The following is a 23,917-nucleotide window of genomic DNA, read 5'->3' as shown; positions in this document are numbered from 1 at the left end:
AAAAAGTGGAGCAGGAAGAGGACAGACAGGACGGACTTTACTTTTCTTCTTTTTAGACAGGCTAGGGACACATATTGGTATCTGAAGAACATGGAAAAGTGTATTTTGCGTAATATGTGACCTTTAAAGCCCACAAAATAAACAAATGTTTAGGGAGTTTGACTAAATCAGTCTTTGACTTTTTAAATTGCATTAACAGAAACAGATCTTATGTATGAGAGCAATACACAACCACCAACCAGTAGGCCCTGGTCAGAAGACCTAAGGGATCTACTGCTGATGGGGGCATGAAGTTCTTAATCATGCAGGGCTGCATATTTAAAAACAAGACCCTGACTTTGATGGGACGCCAATGTAAAGAAAAATGGATGTGTGAGTAGTCCTGCTGCACCTGGTCAACAGCATTCTTGACCAGAGAATATATAAAAATAAGAGGTGTGAACAACCATCTTAAGCTCAGGTTGTGAAACAACAGATCAGCTTTGAATTTCCCTCGGGATATATAAAGTATCTATCTATCAAAGTGAATGTTGTTTTTGTGATTTGAAGAAGCATGTAAGGGTCAATGACTTTAATTTAATGATCTAAGAACAGAGCCTGATAAGATAGGACACCAAGATTTCTAAGATTAGACTTCTCAGGAAAAAGTAACTTTTATGCTGAGTAACCTTGGAGAATCTGACTGAATGATAAGGATCTCAGTCTTATCTGTGTTTGGCTTTTAAAGTTGTCAGTCATCCAGTCCTTAAGGGCAGTCAGAAGATAACTCTGTAAAACAATCAGTATGTAAGTGGTGGTTTGCAAAGGATCCGTGTGCGCAGAGTTCCATCTCTGCTGTGATTTTGCTCCGTCCTATGGCACGTGCCCTTCACCCCCCGGCTCCATCTCTGCTGGACTTGTGGGTTCACGAGATCACACTAGAACCATAAGACCACCGCAGGAATTAAGAGAACAGCCAACTAACAGGTTATGTTGTCTTTCTGAGGTTGATTTGCTGTTCATTTTGTGCCTGTTTTGACAATATGTTGATAAAGTGATGGTTTATATGTCTGTATATTGTGTTTTATTTTGATAATTGACAGGAAGCTCTCTACGTTCTTTTGTCTGACTTTCTGTTGGTCGATCTGCAGTGTTCAGCTTGAAGTTTTCTTGGAGCAGGCTCCGTCTAAATTAATGGAAAGCAGAGTGTAGTACCGCTGCTGGCACGCATCATAGACAGACTACGGCAGAGGAAACACAAGCATTGACTAGAGAGGGCTTTTTCAGCTACCAGCACTGATGCTTCGGTCGCACACGTATCATGTGATAACTGCTAGTTAGTCACATCTGGCCTTAAACACAAATTACTCTGAATATCATCAGCATAACTCTGGTGTAAAACAAGAATATAAAGAACAATACAAAAGGATCCAAGAAAGATCCCTGCGGGACACCAGAGAAAAGATCAATGGTCAAACACATGAATGTACTGAGTGACGCAGGCAAAACTGCAGCTGCAGTGTGGATATCATGCTCTTTTCAATCCACCTATTTTATAGTAATTATGTTTTGAAATATTCTATTTTATTTTATGCTTGACATCAATGAGAAGGTTGTACACATATAAGGATTCATTGTTTTCATTGTTTTAGCTGGCCATACACAGGTGAAGATACATATAAGGACAACATGCCCAAAAAGAAAGTAATGTTAATGGAGCTCAGCGTAAGTTCAAGCAGGAAAACTGGTTATATTCTCTCACACTTAATTTTCTTCAATTCACTTAGCCAATCCCTACATCTCTCTAATCTCTACCACTTCCTTCGTCTCCCTGCTCTGGTGATTGGCTGATTTGGGGCGTTAACTCTTTAAGTAATAATCCAACCCGACTCTGCCACAACCACCACCTCTCTCAACCAATCATCCTGCCGCTCTCTCTTCCACAGTCAGTTTGTCATTTCAGTGCGATCGCTGCGACCCTCCTCCACCCCGGTCACCTCCGTTCCAGCTCAGCAGAGTTCAGATACAGCCTCAGAAACCCTATCCTCATCACATCCTGCCTTCTTCTGTCACCACCACCACCAGGGTGTAGACTCCATATCCTATCCTGCTGTCCGCCTCATTACCTCCCCGAGTACATGAAGACGTCATTATGAAGTATAATCCCAAAAGACTTTGCACATTTATCTCCTAAATCATTAAATAAATAATTGTTCATTCTTAATTAAGTCTCTCCTGATTGAATTAATTTTACAGTTGTACAGACATGAGTGCATTTGTGAAAAGTGCACAGGGGTCAGAAAGAAACAAACAATGAAGCTTATGTTAAGGTTTCTTTGTCTTGATTCATTTTATTAGTGTTATTTTATACTATTTGCAGACTTCCATATTATCTGAGTATGCGCTTGTTCTGTCTGATTCACAAAAACTGGCACTCACAGATAACAGTCTCCCTGATATAATAGAGCTGTTGTGTGTAGCTGTACTGGTGGAAGGTTAAGGATCATTATTAACGACGTTCTTTTTGTAATGGACGGCCCAGCATTTCCTCTGATAAAGGTAATAAGAAGGAAGAATATAGGCTTTCCTTATCAACCAGGCTTTATCACGGCTGCCACGTAAACTCTTCCAGGTCGTTGCACTTGTTTAGGAGTAAAAATACTATTATAAAATAATAACTATTTGACAGCATAGTTCTTTAAAGTGTTGTGAATACAGACACTCTTTATCCAATATTACCAAGAGTTCAATATTTCACTTAATTATGAAGCTGCAAAAAATGCAATCAAAAGAGGTATTTAAAAATTGTATAAAATGCGTATTATATATTGATTATATGACCGATTCTAAGATCCAAATGAGATCCATACATTTTTCAAACTAGCCAGGTATATCAGGCTGTATTTGCCAAATTGTGTTTAAAAGGATACACAAGACACTGAGATATACAGGCAAGTCTAAAAACAAAGTTTGAAGTTCATGGGGAGAAAGATGATTTCTCCAACATGAAAGCCGCAGAAGGTGAAATAAAACGGAAAGCTGAATGTTGAGGAGTATATTTCATCATCCCACGCACGTTATGAATCACCCAGCAGAGAGCTGTACATGTTGTGTCGTTCAGGGTGTGACTGCAGTTCAAAGAAACAAGCTCCAGATGGGTGTGTACCAGTGACACAACCTTTACTCACACACTGACAACTCACACTGCTGCAGCCGCTTACATAAGACATCTGAGGTGATGTACACTTTGATTTATGATTGGTTTTTCTGTTGTCAAATGTTTTAAATGTTAATAGTTATAAAAAAAAACAGGACTAAAGCCCACTTCGGACTGGATTTGTTTCTCTACATCCATGTGTCATATCTTGTACTTTATTTTCTTGGAATGGGCTCCATATGACACTTAGTGTGAGTCATCAAACATGCTTATTTAGGAACCCATCAATAAATAGGAAGAATTAAAAGAAATGGGATGAGTAAAGCACATGACGTGTGTTGTTGTAATCTGCTACAGACAGGTCCAGTGTTCTCCTTTAAGACCTCTTTTGTTGATGCTAAATTAGTTGTAATTACAAAAGGCAACAAAACAATCATGGGGAAATTAGCTTTTAAAATCACCTGGTAACTATGGACGTAGAGCCAACTATCACTGGTTATTTATACTGACGAAAACTTGATTGCACGGGGTGCACACTCCAAGATAATTGAGTAGATCAGCGGTTCTCAAACTTTTCACAATGAGTACTACCTCAGAAAGTATTTTATTCCTGATATGCATATTATTCATCATTGACCGCACACCACTCCAAAAGAATCCAGTCATACTCGAATCATATTTCTTACTGTTTTGTGTCGTTTGTTGCTAGAGGGTACAGAAGCTTCACTAACACTGTTAACGTTGCCACCTGCACTCGTGCTGGGTTCACCGTCGTCAACTTCAGTTCCTGCTGTGCTGCTTGACGTAACCGCTGCACAATATCGTATGAATGGATTCTAGTTGAAAGAATTGAATTTGGTGTGTGTGAAGTTTTTCCTTATCCCAACAGACTTAGAATCGATACTGAAGTATTGTGATGGAAATAGCAGAAACAGGAGCTGTACATGTTACAGCGTGAGCTGGAGGTGAGAAATAATTGATTTGTGGATCTGTGGTTGTTGAGCTTCCTGTCGAGCAAATTACTCCTAACATACCTCACACCAAAGGAACGTCTGGCAAGAACCATCAAAAGTTTGGGAATTTTCTGAGGGCTGTTGAAAGAGAAGAATCGGGCTTAAAAATTATTTAGATTTTCTTTATAAAAAAGTTAAGATTTAAACTTTGGGTTTACACAGATTTGTAGATGTTTATTCCCAAAGGACATTGGAGGAAAAAATGTCTGCAGGGATTTAAATTACTCTGAATTAAATTAATGGGTGTCATGTGTGTGTTAAGATCTGAATAAATTATAAGACAGTCAACTCACACAGTATCTTTTTCTTCTTTCAACTCTTCCTTGTACCCAAGAGGCTTTTGACTTGATCTTTTTGAGTTGTTCTTTTAAATTTCCATGACTTCTACAAATTGTGTCCTGTATTTTCTCAATGGTTTTCAAAGTAGTCTGGATAAAAACAGTCAAGCTGAAGCCGACCACCTTGTGGAGGTTTTCTGTCTTCAGTCTTTATTTAACCAGGTGGCTCGGATGAAAACAGATTTTTATGGAATGATGACCGACAAAGGAACATAATCCTGAAACTAACATGGAGATTAACATGAATGTTGAAAAATCCTCCATTCAGCGCAGTACAAGGACGAAAATACCATTACAAACAAATAAGAGGAAAGAGTGATGACATAAACTAGCAGAGCCACAGGGATGATTAATTCTGGGTTCATTCATACAAGAAACTCAGTATCACAGCAAAGACTCTCATGTTGTTCTTGTAAAGATCACACAGACACAGCAGTTACTGATATTACAAACAAACGGCTATGATGTATTGCCCAGTTTTCATAACTCATATCACATCATGTTGTGATTAGCTACTGAAACATCCGCTTGAGGATTTGTGAGAAATTTAAAAAATGGTTTAAATGTCTGGAAGATGAATACGTATGAATGTAATCCAGGCAGTGCAGGGGAAAAAACGGTCAAATGAGCAGCAGCAGAGCTTTGTTATAAGGTAGGTGAGGTCAGGCCTCCACCCCTCACTCATTTACTGGGGTCTTTTTCCTCTGTTAAAACACAAGCTGAGAGTCAAGTCTTAGTGCTAACCTTACAATCTTTGTCTTTAACTAGTAATGGCTTGCAACCACTTAAATCCAAGTCAGAGTAAAAAAACGTTCTAAAGTTCAATTTCCTTCTTAAAGAGCAAATACCAAATCTGTGTACAACGATACATGGTTACGCTGCTACAGAGCCACATGAGTTTGAATGTAGACTTTTGCAAGATTGCTGCTGTTCTGTTCCTCTGATAGAGCTTCAAAATCATGATTTGCAACGACAATTCATGTAAAATAGGAATTCATGTAAAAAAGGCCCCGTACGTCTACACCGATTTGTTGGACATTAAGAAAGAAGTCCAGCATAAAACCAATAATCCATTTATTACGTCCCAGGCTATCAAACTTTAGACAGAAAAGAGCAAAGCCTTAATGAAAGCAACCTATGGCATGCATTTTAAAGATAATGATTTCACTTTTTAAACCTAAAAAAACAAAAACAAAATCCTCTGGGAAGTTTAAAACATGCCGAATTCAGATTTTGGGTCAGCCAAGGAAGACTGCAGAGGGATTGCAAAAATTCTGTGAAATCTTCTTTATCTTTGAAATCCACATCTCAAACGGTTTCCTTCTCATTGCAACACCAGCATTCTTCACACGTTAGAGCTTACATGTATTGCATGACTTACTCAGGAATATAGCAGTTATAGTGAAGTTATCCTGCTGGGCTGTAATCAAAGCAGGAGGCAGAGTTTAAATGTTCTTTGAAGATAAACAAGGTCAGCCTTCAGAAAGCATGACAGGACAATACATATCACATGAAAAACTACAGGATTTCACAGGATAACGAAGGACTGGAATAGTCTGGATCTATATGATTCACTTTTGATTGTTCTAAATTTAACAGAGGAAGTTTCATAATAGCTTTATTCTAAGTCTGTAAGGCAAAATTGTTTGTTTGCATTGTTGGAATCAGAGGAGTAAAAAACCATAGAGTCATCTGCATAGAGGGAAAACTGACTCTATAAACACATTTGACCTGAAGGAAGCTTGCAAATGTAGAAAAATAACAACCAAGGTCTGAACCTTGAAGCACTTTTTTGTGTGAACTGAGAAATTAGTTAACTACAGTCCACTATGACCACACAGAAAAGCCTTTCACTAAGGGAGAAGGATCAATTACATTAATTAATACAGATTTGTCGAGCCATAAGTTAACATCAAGAGGTGAACCGTATTGAAAGCAACACTAGATCACAGGCTATAAACAGGAAACTTGTTGCTGAATGAATAGACTTAAGCCCTAAATTCAAATACTGACAGATGACGTGAAACAAAAGCTTTATTCTAAAGGCAAAGTGAGAATACAGAAGTGTTGCATGCAAACTTATAGTGAAAATATTTTAACAATCATGCTGCTTTTCTGCAGCGTTCACCTGCGCCAAACCACATGAAAATGGCCTGCATGTTTTGTACTTTGTGGTTTTTATGTTTGATGTACCTATTCTTCTCATGAAGGCTTAGAATTAAATCTTGATTGGACTTTAAATATCTAACCTACTTTCCCTCAAGCATCAAAGTAATGGAATCAGTGGAATAATATGTACAGCATGTACTTCCTTACTGAATGTGCTTGCATCTGCAAGATGAGCACATAATGTGTTGAAGTGACAGCACAATCATCTCCTTAAAAATATAAAGTGAGAAATTCAGAAGCCTGCAGCCAGAGACAAATAAGAACAGTCCATGAGTCAAAAAGAGTCATCCTGAGTTGATCCCACAGTTTATATGGAAGGCCTTTAGGTGCAATCCCTTCAATGGAACCAGTTCCTGTGAACTCATGACGTAAGGTGTTTCCTGTAAAGGCTTGTATCAAACTGCTTATCTGTCAAATATGAAGTGTCAAGTCAGGACTCTGTTTACTCTGCAAATTTCACATAATCCCCAAGGCCACAGATGAAGAAATCAAACAATTATTGGTATGTTTATTTCAAAATAAAGGATATTGAAGGTGATGGTGCGCTCTAACTGTCTCCTCACACAGGGAGCCTTGTACGTTTGTTTAAGGTTACACCTTGCTTTAAAAAACATCTGAAATGTCATTAAAAAGTGACTACTTCTTCCACTTTAAAGTATTATCCTGTGATAATAAAATCAACTGAAGTTTCTCTTTCTTTTCTCGTACCGGTGAGGTCAACTGCACCTTTCTGAAAAGTTGAAACATTTTCAACTGGAGTGTTCGGAGCGGCCGCACAAAGAAGGCTGAGAACTTGGAAAAAAAAGACGCTGGGTGTTGAGCTTTTTCACCGGGATGGCCGCTTGCTGCTTCGAACGCTCTCTGCTGATTGTAAACAAAGGAAAAAAGACCCTGGCGCTGGCAGGAAATTCTCAATTTTCATATTTCAATGTGTAGAGCTCCTTTAAGTTTGACAAGTTTGGAGACAGTTTGGGCTTTTAATGGACTTAAAGGAATTTAAACTCTTTAATTTACATTTCACCAGGTTAAATGAGACAAAATTCAAAGAAGCTGCACCGAAGTCATCCAGTCACAGCTCATCCTCAGCTCACCGATGTCACAGAGAAACACCTCAAGTTTTTTAGTCCTCTGGGTTTTGGTCGTGTTCAAGGAAATGAACATAAACTTGCAGTCACTCAGGGATAGATGTTTGAACATAGTGAACAACTGTAGAAAGATCATTTTTCAGGGAGATTTTGTGGTACTGGCAGAAATTAGGAGTGAATTGAACATTCAGAGTAATGACCTGGTGTAGCAAGTGCAGTCTTCATAGTAGTCTGATAGCTCGTTAGCTTTAAGAACATCAGGTGTATCAGGCAGCTCTGGATTTGTTGAAGTCTTTTAACTCCTTCTATTGGATCTTGTCTAGATTTCAGACTTGCTTACAGTCGTTGTAAGCAAAAGGGATCTGTAGACTAAGTTTGTCTTCATAGACATATCCTCGTAATGGCTCCATGGAGTCCAAACTTTTAATCATAGGGAGAATGTTGGTAAGTTTAAAACCAACTATAGTACTTAACATAAGAAATGACCAATCAAATTATTATTCAGATTTTACTGAAGACATTTTTGATTCACATGGATTTCATGAACACTCATTATGAAAAGGGATATAAAAAGTTATCTGTGCAGGTTCTCAGTCATCCAGGTCATGGTAAATTCAAAGCTTGAGCCAAATCCAACTGTTCAACCAGTCCAGTTGCCTTTGGATCAAGCTTCGAAGATAGGAAAAGTTCATTTTTATATTTCTCCTTAAAACAGTTAATCAGAAACCTTAAAGAAAGATTGTCTCTACAATGCCAAGATGCTGTGGCAAAGTTTTATTTGCTTACGTTTTATTTTATTTATTTCAAATCAAGTTAAGTTCAATTTGTCCTGTAAACGTCATGAAACATCTTCATAAAAAGTGAAATCCCAATGTTGTTTGGTAAGTTTAGGTCCCAAAAATAAGTCCAGTTTTCAAAACCTAAAACTCAAGGTTCTGCCTGCAATACTTCTAACCATTTATGGAGATGTAACTGGAAATTATTCAATACTTCTGGTTGAATACTTGGAAAGAAGAGATTCAAAATATTATTCAATCCTTCTTTTTCTTGCAGTAGATGTCTGTAGGGTTCTGTTGTTTATGTGAAAATTAAAAGAGAGGCTCCACTGATTGTTCAACTCTTCAATTATTTTATCTTCTAAAAAGGAGTGACTGTATCAAATGATTTTTTTAAATGGTTTTATGTGGAAAAAAAATGATTGTTATATAAATGTATCAAACTTCAGATTTTGTGCTACTGCTGTTGGTCATGTCTAAGTTTACCCGAGTGTATTTCCTCACTTGAATGTGTTCATATTGAGAAAAGAGAGGGATGTTTCTGTTTCTGTAATGGATGGGAAAACAAAGGACAAGAGCGGCCATTTTGAATTCAACTCATTATTGCAGTAAAACTGGTACAGAGTAACAGATTACAAAGCTCATGGCACAGTCACTGAAAAAAGAGAAATGAGGTGTGTATATACAACAAGGAGGGGAAAAGAAAAAGTTAACATTCTGACTAATAGAAACATCAGGGGTAACATAAAAATGAAGATACTGTATCGGGAGATGACTTGATTATACAACAAAGAGAAAATATGAAATAAAGCATCGCAAAAATAACATTACTTAAAAAATACATTTAGCACTTACACTGACAGATTCAATGCTTGTGTTTTACCGATAGGTCCGATTCAAAGCAGCTTCTCTTTTTGATGAAAAGCTCAATTTTCATGGCAAACACTTCAAACAACTGACTGAAACTGCCTTGCACATCATCTAATACCTTTTTTGGGGAAATAGCTGATAAGATTGTATGCTGACGACTTGCTATTTTATATTAGCAACACTCCAATCTTTTACACAATTTTCATATATTATTATTGAATCAGGTGCTGAGGGTCTTTCACTTATTCAACATTTACAGCCCATCTTGAAGAAAGTTAATACACAGGAGTCAGAGCCACTAGGGGGAGCCAGCAGTAACTTTGATTAAAGGTTCCTACATAACGTTTGCAACATTGTCGACGTAATTTTACAAATCCTTTAAACCATTACATCTCTGATACCAGTCCATGTTACCACAACAATATTCCTCTACAAACATCATATTCCATTTTTTTTCCAACGATAAATAATATCGTAACTAAAAATGCATTGTGCAGGATCATAACCATACCAGATACAGTATTTTAAATAAAGACCTGTGGCCTGTTGTACCAGTTCTGTATAAGTTCTGTCTTGAGTTTGGGTCCTCACTTTCACTCAACATTATGTCTGAACTAGTTAGTTCATCGTAACCAGCAAAGCGTGACGTCCAAGTTATTGTCGCAGAAATTACTTTTAAACTTCATGTGACCAATCAGTGGAAAGCATTTTTTCTTAATACAGTGTCTGTTACAGAGCTGTCTCTCATGCGTAACAGCTGAAAACAGCTTCCGGTAACTGCCGTTAATCAACAGCAACTCAAATGTATGTAAACTATGACATAGCAATGTGATTGGGTGATAAATAGATCCAACATCCTCAATCTACAGCTAGTGTAAAATTATAATTTAACAGTGACTTCAAATTGTGAGATTGTCAAATACAATTTAAGGTAAATTAACGGTACTGTCTTATTGGGCCGATGAAAATATCTCTTTGTCTACTCATGGAGAACATAAGCAGTGGTAAAACACAAAGTCATCTTACACTGCTATGGGAAGTTATCTATCGCAGAGAACGCACTGCTGACCGTAGACCACTGGGTAAACCAGCTGTACCTCCTCATCAAGTTATTCCACCTGATAAAATCTTTTTGCAGAGGACTTTACACTTACTAGGAGCTAAGTGTAAGATTTAAGATGTATGTTGTATGACGATGTTGGACGTTTTCAGCTAGCACCTGTCAAAGTTAATAATACTGAACTTTGTGCTTAATTGGAAATTGCATTCATTCTTGGCTACATCTGAACTTAAGCAGAGCTGGTGCAACCCTGTGCAGGTCATTTTTGACAATAAAATTAATTTTACAAAACGTCATGGTGGTAAAATGAAGGCTCTATCCGACTCTGACACACGTGATTCTTGGTACAAGGGAAGGCAATAAATTGACTGACACTTTAGATGGTCTGCAACTAAAACCACATACAGCACTGTGCACCACTGACCAAAACTAAAAGTTGGCACCTGGCTACTGTAAGCGGACAAATATAACTCCACAAAAACTCAAAACAAGTTCATCATCATCACCTCTCACTGGCAAGTCCTCACCCCACGGAATCCCCCACAAATGTTTCATGACTATTTACACATTTCTCTGCAAAAAATACAATTAAAAATGGTAATGTAATGAGCCATGGGAAATTAGACAAATATCATATATCATTTATGGTTTCTGATTCCTCCCACAAACCCTTAAAAAATGTTCCCCACAGATAATAAACGTAATGTTGGAAAAAAAAATAATGATTTGAAACTTTTGACCTCACTACATTTTCAATGTGACACATTTTTTCAACACACACTGAATTTTTACTTTTTCATCTTTTAACAAAAGAACCGATACAACATATTTCTAAAACACAAAATAACAACAGTCTACATGTAAAAATATAACTTTTACGTACACAATTTCAAAATAATGGTAAAGTTTGCCATTTTGTTGCATACAATTTACAAACGTCTGTGAGTTGTTGCCTTTGATAGATAGCAGTGAAAGGAGCTGATGGAACTTCGGTCCCCATTTTGTCCTGCGCAGGGTGCCGTACTAGTCTGAGGGTGTTGTCATGGCAACAACAGAGAACACAACAAAGTCAGTTGAAAACTTTTTAACACTGAGGGGCCTCGCCGACTTCTGCCAGTTCAGTCTCTGAGAAAATAATTCCTCCCCAAGAAAACTCTCCTTTGCGACAGAAATAAAAAATAACACAGAATGGCACCCTCCTTATATATTGTATATATTTTTTTGTACATTTATATATAGATTGATTTATTCAAATAGATTCTTTTCCAGTTTCCGTGCCTTCCTGTTGATTGGGTAAGAGTTTAACCGCGTCAAAATGACCACCGACAGAGAACAATGCTGTCGGATAGCGAATGTGTTGTTTTATTCTTTTTGTTTTTTTGTTTTTTACATTTTCTATAATAGACATGTAAACCAGAACAGACAAAGAAAAAGTAATCAGAGAAAAGATTCTTCTTATAAAAGAGAGCGAGATAGAGAGAGAGAAAGAAAATCTGTTTTACAACATACGACCACACACTTTGTACTGAAGACTACATTGGCTTACGGACAAGCCGGTCAAATATTGATAAAAAGCTGATAAGCTATAATACAAGAAGAGACGCGTTGTTCACCATGGAAACAGGGCTGGATCTTGGAACAGGGAGGGCTGGGGATTATGGAGGACTTGGGGGGGACGGAAAGGACTGGGATGGGGGCTTGTCTTGCTAAATCAAGCGTCTGTCTTGCTGACTGAAAGCCAGAACACGCTGTCTACTTACATATAAGCGTACAGTACATTAAATACAGTTTCGTTTTTTTTTTTTTTATCCAAAAAATACTTTTTTTTCCTTTTTAGCTTTTTTTAAATTCCCAGGTCTGGTAAAAAAACCTGACTGCATAGAACCTAACGAATAAGAACAGGTTTCCCTAAGCTTGCATCCTATTAAAAGACCAGATAAATGTCCTCCTCTGGCAACTCGAATGATATGAACTCTAAAAAGGCACATTGGTAGAATTGTGAATGTTCAAATTGCATCTGTGGGACCGCCTAAGGGGAGAAGAGGCTAGGGAGAGGGGCTAGGGCTCTGATGTAGGGTTCATAAGGCGAGGGTTAACAGAGAAGACAGCACTGGGACTGGGGATCAACTGTTGGCCTGGCTTTAGAATGGTTCAAACTGGGGCAAGGGTGAAAGAAGACTTTGAGAATGACACCAAAACAACAATACACATTTTTGCAGATATTCCAATGACCACTATCTGATATTCCAATGACCGCTATCTGATGCAGGAGGGTAGACCTTGATGAATAGCAACACTACAAATATTTGGGTTTTCTTGTTTCTTGATTCTTTTATTCCCTAGTCAGTGTCACAAACCTTGTTCTGATCCCTTGACTCTCTCACCAAATCCTGTATTGCCCCATTTCAATGGGGAACTTGCAATTCTACTGAACTTGTACCAAAATGGCTTAGGAACATCATGACACAAATGGCAGCATTTTGTTCAAAGGTAATACACAGGATTAGTGGTGTTAGTTAATCAAGGTAATCAGAATGTCTTGGTCCTAAGTCAGGCATGGTGTGTTTTTTATGGTTTATTCCAATGTCAGGCCGAAGCATCTGAGTTCCATTAACTTAAGCCGCTGCTGAGGCAGAGTCGACCAACTTATGAAACCCTAAACCCCCACCTAATTTGCCAGTTATACAATTTATAAGCAAGATTGTGCTCAAATTTGAGCCTCTGGCAAACTACCTCAGCTGTAAGCCCAGCCTGTCTTGCCAAGTTGAAAAAAATCTTACGATGACCCAATACTAAAACCATGGCAGCATAAGTATTTCCCTCACTCCGCTCTACGATTGATGTTTGTATTCCTGTCCAAACCAGTCCAGATAGCACTGTCTCCAACAAAACCACAAAAGAAGGAGTGCTCAAACTTTAGCCTACAATCACTGTAACATCATCAAGCAAAGAGATGATTTGATGGACATTTGAAGCAGTTTATGGTCCCAGCAACAGACAAACCAACAGTGCCTATCACAAAATCCCTCAAGCTTGGTACTATGGGCAGGGAAGAAGAAGGATGGGTTTGAGGTTACAATGAACCGGATAGTAAAGCAGGAAATGGGGGAAACTAATTAATTGAATACAGGAATTCTATGACTACTGCTGTTTGGCCCCCGAAAAAAAGTATTGCCCCAACCCCAATGATTTTTCAATTCCTTCCCTATCATTGTGTAGACCTCTGGATCTCTGTTTTGTCCTTCTTTTCCTCTATGTGTAGCTCCTCAGGATGTTGACATATCCAATCCAACTTTTGTACCCCAATGAATCCCAGAGATCTCAGAGTTCAGGCATTCAGGATGGTGGTAGCACTCAATCTTAGTAGAGCAATAATGATTCAGGGAATGTTCCAACCATGGCACAGAATTCACGTCAGTGCTCAGTCAAACCCTCCTCCCTCTTTATCTACCAATCCATCCATCTATCATTTATATCATCTGTCCATCCTATCAACCATCTGCCCAGTAATCCTTGGATTTCAGCAATCCTCAAACTCAGCCAGCTCTACCCGTGCTGATAAATATTTGTCAAAGGACTCTGATTGGGGACATTTGCTATATCGCTCCCTTTCTGTTGTAATTTTTGCACGAGTGCTACAAACCATAAGTGGCAAATGCAAACGTTGGTGCCAAGAAAAGTCTTTACTTCCTGGTACATTTAGATGATCACTCTTTTCATTTTAGCATGATTCTTCCTCTCATTAATTACTCTATCTATAATAATGTTAACACCCCAGTCCCTTAGGAGTCCATCACTGTTTGATTGATTAACTGATTTAATGATTGATTCTCCAGGTTCTCTCTTCCTCTCAGTAGATACACATGTGCCATTTGAGTATAACGTTCCAGGATTTTGTATTTGTGGTATTTCATATGAAGTCAATGTGGCCATTATTATGTTGAACTTAAGGTACAGACAAATATTTGGGGTTTAACACTGGCAATGTAAACTACATTTTTGCAATGTTAACAAGGGAATGTATCGGAAGCAGAAGATGTTGCCCAAGCTCATTGTGTTTAGTTTTTCTTCTTCCTCGGCCTCCATGATAGTCACAAAGCATTGCAATCTTCATTTTCGTTCAGGTCACTTGGCCTATCAAGCACCCATAGGGTAGGGTCGCAACAGATTCTTAAATTCTCCTAAATTTATCATTTTAACAGTGAAAACGTGTGGTTTGCATGGGGGTGTTTGAGTGGGATTTTTTATTTTGTTGTCTTAACTCCATGTGTATCTATCTGACTGGTTTGCATCCAAGAGGAGAACAGGCACAGCTTCATCCACAGTGTGGCGTTAGATTGCCATTCAGTCAGAGACGCACTGAAGCTGGATTCAACATCAGCCACGCAATGTTGTTTTTTTTTTTTAAACAAAAACAATTTCTTGAAACACTTTGTGATATGTTTTGCTCCGTTCTGAACAACTTCCCCCAACCCGTACCCTCCTTACTGCTTGTGTCCAGTTGCACTTTACAACAAGTTTTTTGTCATTTTTTCCTTATCTCATATATATATATACTATATATAGAACCCTTTTGTTCTTTAAAACAGGGAATGCTGATAAAACAAGAAGTTCAAGACGCAGAATTTCTCAGATGATGTGATCCCAAAGACTATTGTCCATTTTGTCCAAATGCTCCCACAGACTGCCACTTGGTAGCAGCCATGTTCAAAGCGGCTGTTTTAACGTCTCCACTAAGTAGCATCCAGTTCACTTCAGCTGGAAATGCAAAGTGACGAAAGCGACTAATTGTGACTGCAGTTTGTGTTCTTGACAGACGAAGGAGACGAAGGTGAAGGGGAGGATCAGAGACGACAGAGGATAGGCGAGAAAGAGGCTGATCTGATTGGTCAGGCCGTAGTTCCAGAGAATCTGATTGGTCAGGCCAAAGCAACAACAGGTTTGATCCATTGCCAGGTTGTTATGGAAATGTCGTCAGAGGAAGTGGTCACTCATCATCTTGATGAACTCTGGCACCTTGGACCTGGAGGGACAAAGAGTAAAATAACATGAAGGAGGGGAAATCTGCACACAACACTGCACATGCAGACAAAACAATCACAGAACAAAGTGGAGTTTGCTGTTATGTTCTGCCATAACAAAAAGCTTGTAGAGTGTCAACGATAGGGAGGTAGATGTTCCTAGGAACATGAGCATGCCAAAGACAAGCAGCAACCCCCCATTAATGAAAATAAAGCCAATGAGGAAGTGCAAAAAAACTGCAGTCCCTCGGGTGTCCACTTGAGGCTGGCTCCCATATTAAAATACTAAATGTTTACAGTAGAAATACATGTTTACAGCTTGGTTCAAAAATAGTTTTGGTCTGAATAGCCCATGTCTTTATTGGTAAAAACCGTACAGGGATGATATTTTTTATATACCTAATTTGTTTTGGTATTTATGCTATATTTATGCAAACATTTGCATTATTAGGTGCTCTGGTGATTTGATTGACAGGTGGGCACATTTTAGCTGTTTGCCAGGATGCTTAAGGCTCTTTGCCCTGTCTTTGGTTGAACTTTAGTTTTGAGATAGCATTTCCAACCTAAGACCTCATTGAGACAACATTCAGGGATAAATAAGATCCTTGGCAATGGAGTTTAATCTAATTAGAAATTGGTATTTATGTTGTACTAATAGATATTTTTTCCTAACGGTGATGCCAAAGTAAAGACTTTCTAAAATATTAGCATTGATATACTGGGACGCTTAGCTTTGATGTAGCTCGTGGTCAGAACCGTGATGATGATTGGACTCCAGATGATATGAGGGAAAACATTCTTATATTACCAATATGGGGGCCCTTAGGTGTTAGGCTGAATGACAACAAACCTTTACTAAGTTGATTTCCAATTTTCCACCTAAATCATCAGTCAATGAAAGGCTGTTTGTTAAAAATATTGCCATGTATAAGTGTAACTCAAGAATAAGTTACGAAGTTATACAGTGACATACAACTCCAGTGTGGAGGTATGTGACCAGCAAACTAGATTTGCTGCAGGCACTGCTTGAGCTTTTTTTTTGTCACTCAAGACATTGTTTTCTGCTTCATGTGTTGTAAAAACATTAATTTTACATGCATTGGCACTGATCAAAAAACACTTGTTAAAAGGCTGAATCAATAGTTAATCTGGATGAATCACATTTTTATTAACACGTTTTAAATTATATTGTTTTAGTTTTAAAGGTTTAAGGAAGAATGTGCTACATTTTACACATAATTACAGCAGAAATCAAGTATATCCTCTGTAAATGTCTCTCTGAGTCATGACTGTCTACAATGAGTGTGACACACGAGACATTAGCCTGCTAACACAACAATGCAGCTCGAGACAAGGACAATTTTGGGCTTGGCACTCAGTGCTTAATTATGGTGCGTTCCAATTTAATATCTCTTTTGTGTAAACACGAGGGGAGAGGGGTTGGCTGTGTGTCGCTGGAGGAGAGCGGAGGATTCAGTGTAGAGGAGGTGTGGCCAAACAGCAGTTTGTTTTGGTTTCATGCTGGTGCTCCAGGGTGACAACTACTGGATCAAAAAGTCGCACATTCTTCCTTTAAAGTTTTAATTCGTATTTTTGTACTTTCTTAAGCTAAAGGTTCCTTACTTCCTGTTTGGATACAAAAAGATAAGGAACATGTGGTAGACCTAAGGTTACAACATTAACTTAACCATAGAAAAAGGAACTTGTTAAGAATGAAAAAGTAAATGAAAACAACCAAAGAGGACAAACAAAAGTGAAATGTTTGATGTCACGAGGTGGAAATTGTATCTATTCAACTAAGCCATTTAGGTATTTTTTTAAGTGACATGAGCCATTCAAAGGAGCAGGGCGGTCATTCTTTTTTATCCAATGGCTACAGGGAGATGCTGCTTTCTGTATGGTGGCTGAGCTATGGGGCGCCTTAAGGGACAAAATACCGTAGCATGTGATAAACGTGATTAAAAAGATTAATGTATTAATTGTGGACCTTCATTTTCGGACGTCAACACTAACAGCCCTACTTTAAATACATATAGCTTATCTATTATCAAACCTAATAATCATGCATGCAGCATTCTCCAAAGGACCCTTCATAGCAGCACTGTGAATGAACTCAAAGCACTATGGGGTTGTTTCGCCCTTTTCCCTCGATAACAGGGTCACAACTGTGTTGTGTAATTTCATGACCTAAACCATGCAAAAACATCCAGTGTTGAAGTGAAGAAAGATGCTTTTGCAGATAATAAACTCTGAGTTGCTCTGTCTAAGGTCACTGATACTTCTTATCACAGACCTTTGGTACCTGAAGACTCTCGAACATCAGAAAATCAGCTAAAGCACGCCAAAGTGCACAACAAATAAGAGTGTGTGCGACAAAAAGAGTTGAAGTACAAAGAAAATACGCAATTTTGAGAAATTCGAAGGAAAGATATTGAAATGACAAACACACAATCACATTAAAATCACACTTACTGCCAATCTGTTGTTAAAATGTACCCAGGCCAGTTACAAACTGGCCTCTGTTTTTACCCAGCTGATATACGTTCAGCTCTGCCAGGCACAGAAAGACTCAGCTCTACAAATTAATTCAATTAACGAGTTTTACCCAATTGGCTTTTGGTCAACATGTTGTCTGTGTACGTTTCAACCTTTTTATTCCTGCATTTGAATGATAGTGCACATTAATGACTACTCTGCCTTTCGGGGATTTTTTCCCCTAAATATCAAAAGAATATCATCAAAGAATTGTCATTAATGCATTTATAATTGGAAATGGAAACCAATGATTACATTGTTTAATACTTTAAATCTATTCAAATATAGAATAGGTTTCCAGTTATTCAAAATAACATAATTTTTTATCAAAATGATCAAATTTAATCTGAGTTACACTTCATGGAATCTGATAATAAATTGGGACAAAACCCAATCAGAGTTACAGAGAAACGTCTCTCTCGATCATAGACTGAATATAAGAAGTGCACGGCTCTTATCTACGACAAAACAGGCCGACGACTCTCACAGTTTATCTTTATGGACTAAATGGGATATCTAAGTGAGCTTTCTAAATTCAGTTCTGCAGGAAACATACGGTTAAAAAGTACACAGACACAACATAACGAACATCAGACAACAGATGGACAAATGAAAGCTTGTCCACCTTTTGAGCAAACTTTCAATTTAGACAATGTAAGCCAAAATGTCAAAATGAAAACAATCCTGTCAACTGTTATGTTTGCCATGAGTTATGATTGAATGGCAAACATCAGATTAAAGTTCTGGACTGGATTCTGAATTGATTCTTTAGTGGGACTTCGAGGTACAACAGCAGATTAGTGTATAAGTGAAATCTTCTAACCATTCAGGGGGGGGAGGAGATGTTGCTGCGTTTTACATTTGTCCCATAGGGTTTGACCCGTCGCCCATGGCAGCAGCAGCAACGTGGTGTGCGGCCAATGAGAGGGGAGCCCCGTCCGATGACACGCTGACCTTCTCCTCCTCACGACGCTTCAGACAGGCCGCCTTGGGGTTCAGGTTTCGCTCTGGATGGAGGGAAAGGGAGAAAAGGTTGTTTTTGTGTTTTATGCTGACCTTCAGTCAGACTGAAGCCAAAAAGACAAAAACTTCAGCCTCCTTGAAAACAATCAACAGGTGTCACTGCTGCCCTCTCCTGGAGTTATTGGGACATTACATGTGCTAGAGTTCTGATTTAACCATTTGAACCCTGATTTTCCCCTTCATTTCCCCTTTAAGGGAATGTGATCAAACCATTTATTTTTTCAAACTGAAGAAGACAAATAAGAAAATTGTAAAGTTACCCAACTGGCCTTTGTTCATATGCTTACAATGGATTATTGAAACATTTCATACCTTTTTCATACCAATTTCCACCCACACAAAATAAAAACATGGGTTAGAGTGACTTCCATGGAGAAGTATTTGTGTTTATATTTTGAATTACAAGGTCAAAGTCTATCACCAAACTGACCTCTGACTTGTTGCTCCAGACTGAGGATGACGGCGACGGCCTGGTGCAGGATCAGTAACTTGGTCTGAGGTTTGTCGCTCTTCAGGTGCAGCTGGACCATCCTGCCCAGCTCCTTGAACGCCTCGTTGATGTCACGCACGCGCAGACGCTCCCGCGCATTGTTGGCCATCCTCCGTTCCCTCTCTCTTTCCATCTTCTGCTCCGGAGACAGGTCCTCGTCATCGTTGTTGCTACGGTGACCAAGGATGGGGACCAGGAGAGTGAGCAAGGGAAAAGGAAGCAGGGGATGAAGGGAAAGAGAAGGAAGAGAGGATGAGGATGAAAGCTCATTTTATTTTCCTGTCTGGAGAGAAGTTTAAAAACCTGCAGCAGATTCGGTGTTTGCTGCTTTTGATCTGATTTCACACATCATCTTTGATCCACAAAAGGCTTTATAAAACGTCCTCATATGTGAGGGAGGAGTCCCCAAGGACTGTGGACTGTAGAATATTTAGAGGGACTTTAAATGTTGAAAGATAATTCAAAAACGTGCCATAGTTGTTGTGTTTTGTTGTGTTTTCTCTCGCTCCCTCTCCCGTGCTCTCAGGTGCTGATTTCAGCCACAGTGCAGCTAATGAGCAAACCTGTGCCCACTTTCCAATCAGGGCCTGGAGCATAAAGAGCAGGAGAGTGGAGGCAGCCAGTTGTCAGAGGACCATCTGGCTGTGTGAGACGTCTCAGTCTACAGTAGTGATTACTCGTTTCTTGGAAGGAGGGTGTTTACCTCGAGACTCTGTGTTATTTTGTTTTGCTCATACTTTCTTGTTCCTTAAGTTTAAATTAAATTATTTTCCACTCGTTTCCCCGTCATCTCAAAGAATGTAACCTTGTGTTTCACAACCTGGACCCTGTTTTTTTTTTTTTTTTTAATTAAGTGTCTACAAATGTTTTGCTCCAGCAGATTGCTTAAACCTGCAGCCACATATAATGGCTGCAATGAGATCACTGCACCTGATCAGAAAAAAAAGTCTTAATAGAAGTTCCTGATTTTAGCACAGATGACTCCGATTTATATTCAAAATATCTCACAATATACAAGCAGTATGTGTTTTAAAGTAAGTAAACTGTTTTTCTTTAAACTGTTAAACCAGACTCCATAGACACAAACAATAACGATTACTTTCAGACACTTACAGAATTAATCTCTGAGGCAGTAAGTTGCAAAACTGAGCCGTTTTTACTGGACGGACTTCGTATAGAGCCATTTGCTAAAAAAGGTAACTTGCAGAAATGAATGCTTCATCTTAGGCTGAAGAAATCTACAGGAGAATTTCCAAACTTTTTGTCCTCATAATCGTTTAGACAACAATATGGTCAAAAATGGTAAAACATTGGGAAGGCAGCACAAAGGTACTAAGGGAACCTAAAGCACAATGAAGTCCAGGTTTACATGAACAGTTGTGCTGAACAACAGAAAAACATGATCCCATCACCTGACGCTCAGCACGGGCAACACTTATCATTCATTTCATTTTTCATAAACAAAATATTTTACATCATCATCACCATCATGACCGCCTCATCATGAATACTCTCTGAGTTTGGGATCCAAATGTTTCTGATTTTTCTTTGTTTTTTTGCCTCCAGGTGGAAAGTCTGGTTGGAGGGATGAAGGCTGCAACCAGGGCAGGAAATCAACACTGTGACCAAAAACCACACCTCGTCTTTCAATTACAATTTATTAAGATGGCTTCATTTTGAATCTGATGAGTCGGTTAATTAGTCGTTTGTCCTTAGTTTGAAACCAGCTGCATGTGAAGCTTTAAGCTACAACCTACAACACAGTCAGTGTTTCTGTGGGTGTTGATTTCCCGGCCCTGAATGTGAGGCGGCGCTTCTTTGAGAATATTGACTGTTGGCTCTACTCTGTTGTGTGAGAAACAGTTAAAACCAGGCGCAAGACCATGGAGAGACTGTTGAAATTAACCAGAGGCTTCGAGTCCACCAGAAACCTCTCCACAGAAGAGAGACGGCTGGTGAGTCTCTGTTTTAACTGACGTATTTAGCTGCTTCTCATCACACTTGTTCACTCCATCAAAATCCAGAGGCTGGTTGCCAAAAACACACACAGCTTTGAGTCCTTTCTCTCAGAAAGTTTTTCACTCTTTTACAAAAGAAGTCAATTTTAACTGGATCAAAATGTCTATATTATTATTCAGTCAAAGTGTATATGCCATAATAAATATATATACTTTTTTAATTAAGGGAATTTTTCATGCAACTCTCCAGAAAAATGATAATTTCCTGGCATACACTTTCAGCTCTAAACCATGAAATAAAGATCAATGTCTTTTTATTTCTGCCAGTAGACTGAGACAAACAAATGTCCGTAGTTTATCACCATAGTTAATGAAATGCTATCTGTCTCATAGATAAGTTCTTTTGAACAAAGAAAGGTCTCAGAGTGTGTCCTGTTTTGGGCTAAAGCTGGTACCAGCCCAGCCCGGGGTTTTGATGGAAGCGAGCGTCTGAGAGGTAGGCGGGGTTACCAAGATCTTGACCTATCAATAGACTTCAGATCCTTGTTGTCCAGGTCCTCCTTCTTGGTGTCCAGGGTTTTGGAGTCCTGCAGAAGGTTCTCATCTCCCTCGTCCTCAGACTTAATCTCCGAGCTGACGGACGAGGTGCTCTGGCCCTGAAGGCCTCCGGACAGAGCTGCAGAGAGATGGAGGAGAAGACTGGTTGGATTGATGTCTGGAGAGGCTTCCCCTGGATGAAACAACAAAGTCTGATGCTTTAGTGACATGTTATTATTTACTTGATATTTATGCAACGTGTATATACAGTTCAAACAGATGAGTTACAGTATACATTGGTGTTTTAATATGGGTGTAAATGGGACTCACAGGGCTTTTGGAGCAAGCCTCAAGTGGACACTCTATGAACTGCAGTTCTTTTGCACTTTTGTGTTTGCTTCATTTTTCAACACCCGAGGTTGCCACTTGATTTTTCTGGTAAATTAAATGACTTTTTATGACACAAAAGTGCTACCTGTTATATCCCAGATGCAATCAAATAATATTTTTACAACTCCAACTGCAAGGATTTAAGTGCTGAACCAGTGGCTGCAAAGTTTATCTTAATACACAATGTACGAATAGAAATCATTAAGTTTAAGCATTTCAGTTTGTGCACCTGCAAAAAAACAAAGGTTAGAAATGAGCATCTCAGAGTACTGATTGAGAATAGTTTAGTGTTTCCTATTTGTTCTATTCTGTAGATGTAATGTGAACGCAGCATCAAGGCCTGTCGCCCTGCAAGATGGCGACTCTGCAGATTTGTGATGTAGACGTAAAGGCCTCTGCACGCTCTCCCTGCCTCTCTCCTCAGCTGAACAGAGCAGTCTTTATTTGACGTCTGTATGGATCCGTCACTGGGACGCTGCCAACTTCTCAGTCAACACAAAACGCTCCGCTCTGTTCCCACACACACACACACACACACACACACACACACACACACACACACACACACACACACACACACCAGCAACTGTCGGCCATTTTGAATCTCCGTCTGCCTGACTGGAGGCATTTTGTGTGCAGCTTTGAGTGACTGTCTGTGTTTGGTTTGTGTGCGCCTCTGTCCCCGTACAATCGCTGAGTGTTTGTGCACAAATATCCGCATTAAGAAAGGCTTTAAACTGTGAAAAGTGACTTTGTGCTTCTGAATGTCTGATTGAGCCCAGACAGACACAAACCGACACCAGAGGCGATTGAACAGACCCTCTGAAGCCCGTCTGTATCTTAGTCTTAGATTTTAACCAGTTTCTGTGTGAACTCAAAGACCCTATCATTGATTATTTTAACACTCAGGTCCATTTGTTGTTTTAATGAAGTGTGCCTCTCTACCTGCTCTTGATTTTTATCGTCCTCCTTATTTCCTGCCTTCTGAAATGTGTTCACTCTTTGAAAATGGACAAATTAAAGTAAATCCAAAGATGTCAGTGTAAATTGACATATTGTGCATGTGTCATAATGAACTCCAGTCCTGTGATGCACAAAGGAAATTAAGAAATGACTCTAATCTAAACGATTAAAGGCCCTCATTTCTTTGATCAGCTGCAGTGAGGTGATACATGAACACAATTGAGTACACATTGGAGTTCTTTTTTTGTCCAATTTATGGCGTTTATTGACAGCTGGGGAACCAAGTGAGGACTTTACTGCCAACAACAGGTCAGGAGTGGAACAAAGGGAGTGGACCTAGAGCCGATAATTAAACATTTCGTAATAAGACGACCTGGATTGACCCATTTGTATCAAAGAGTCATCACTTTTCCTCACTCACGCAGATTGTCTGACACATCATCCTGCTTGAGAACAGTGTGTAATGACAAGTCAGCCTCTTTTTTTTAGGGTGTTTTCATTGTTCATAAGCTATTGGGTGATTCAGCACTCCAGGATTTATGTTCATGCGCCA

General features: G+C 39.0%; 2 protein-coding genes across 3 annotated transcripts in view; one reads left to right on the top strand and one right to left on the bottom strand.

Moving 5' to 3' along the window:
* rab27b (RAB27B, member RAS oncogene family) overlaps positions 1-23,917 on the top strand; it is a 160,239-nt gene that overhangs the window by 115,540 nt on the left and 20,782 nt on the right. The window lies entirely within an intron of this gene.
* LOC132992603 (transcription factor 4-like) overlaps positions 9,102-23,917 on the bottom strand; it is a 219,231-nt gene continuing 204,415 nt past the window's right edge. For both annotated transcript variants that reach the window (XM_061062028.1, XM_061062030.1), the window contains 4 exons: positions 21,997-22,204; positions 19,457-19,686; positions 18,863-19,010; positions 9,102-15,470 (listed from right to left, as the gene is read on the bottom strand). In XM_061062028.1, the coding sequence (XP_060918011.1) occupies positions 15,422-15,470; positions 18,863-19,010; positions 19,457-19,686; positions 21,997-22,204 (635 nt within the window). In that variant the 3' untranslated portion in view covers positions 9,102-15,421. The remainder of the gene's footprint in view (positions 15,471-18,862; positions 19,011-19,456; positions 19,687-21,996; positions 22,205-23,917) is intronic.

Source organism: Labrus mixtus, chromosome 17 (genome assembly GCF_963584025.1).
Source record: "Labrus mixtus chromosome 17, fLabMix1.1, whole genome shotgun sequence".
Lineage (NCBI taxonomy): Eukaryota > Metazoa > Chordata > Actinopteri > Labriformes > Labridae > Labrus > Labrus mixtus.
Note: the sequence above shows the minus strand (reverse complement) of the source record. Positions and strands in the feature narration are given on the sequence as shown.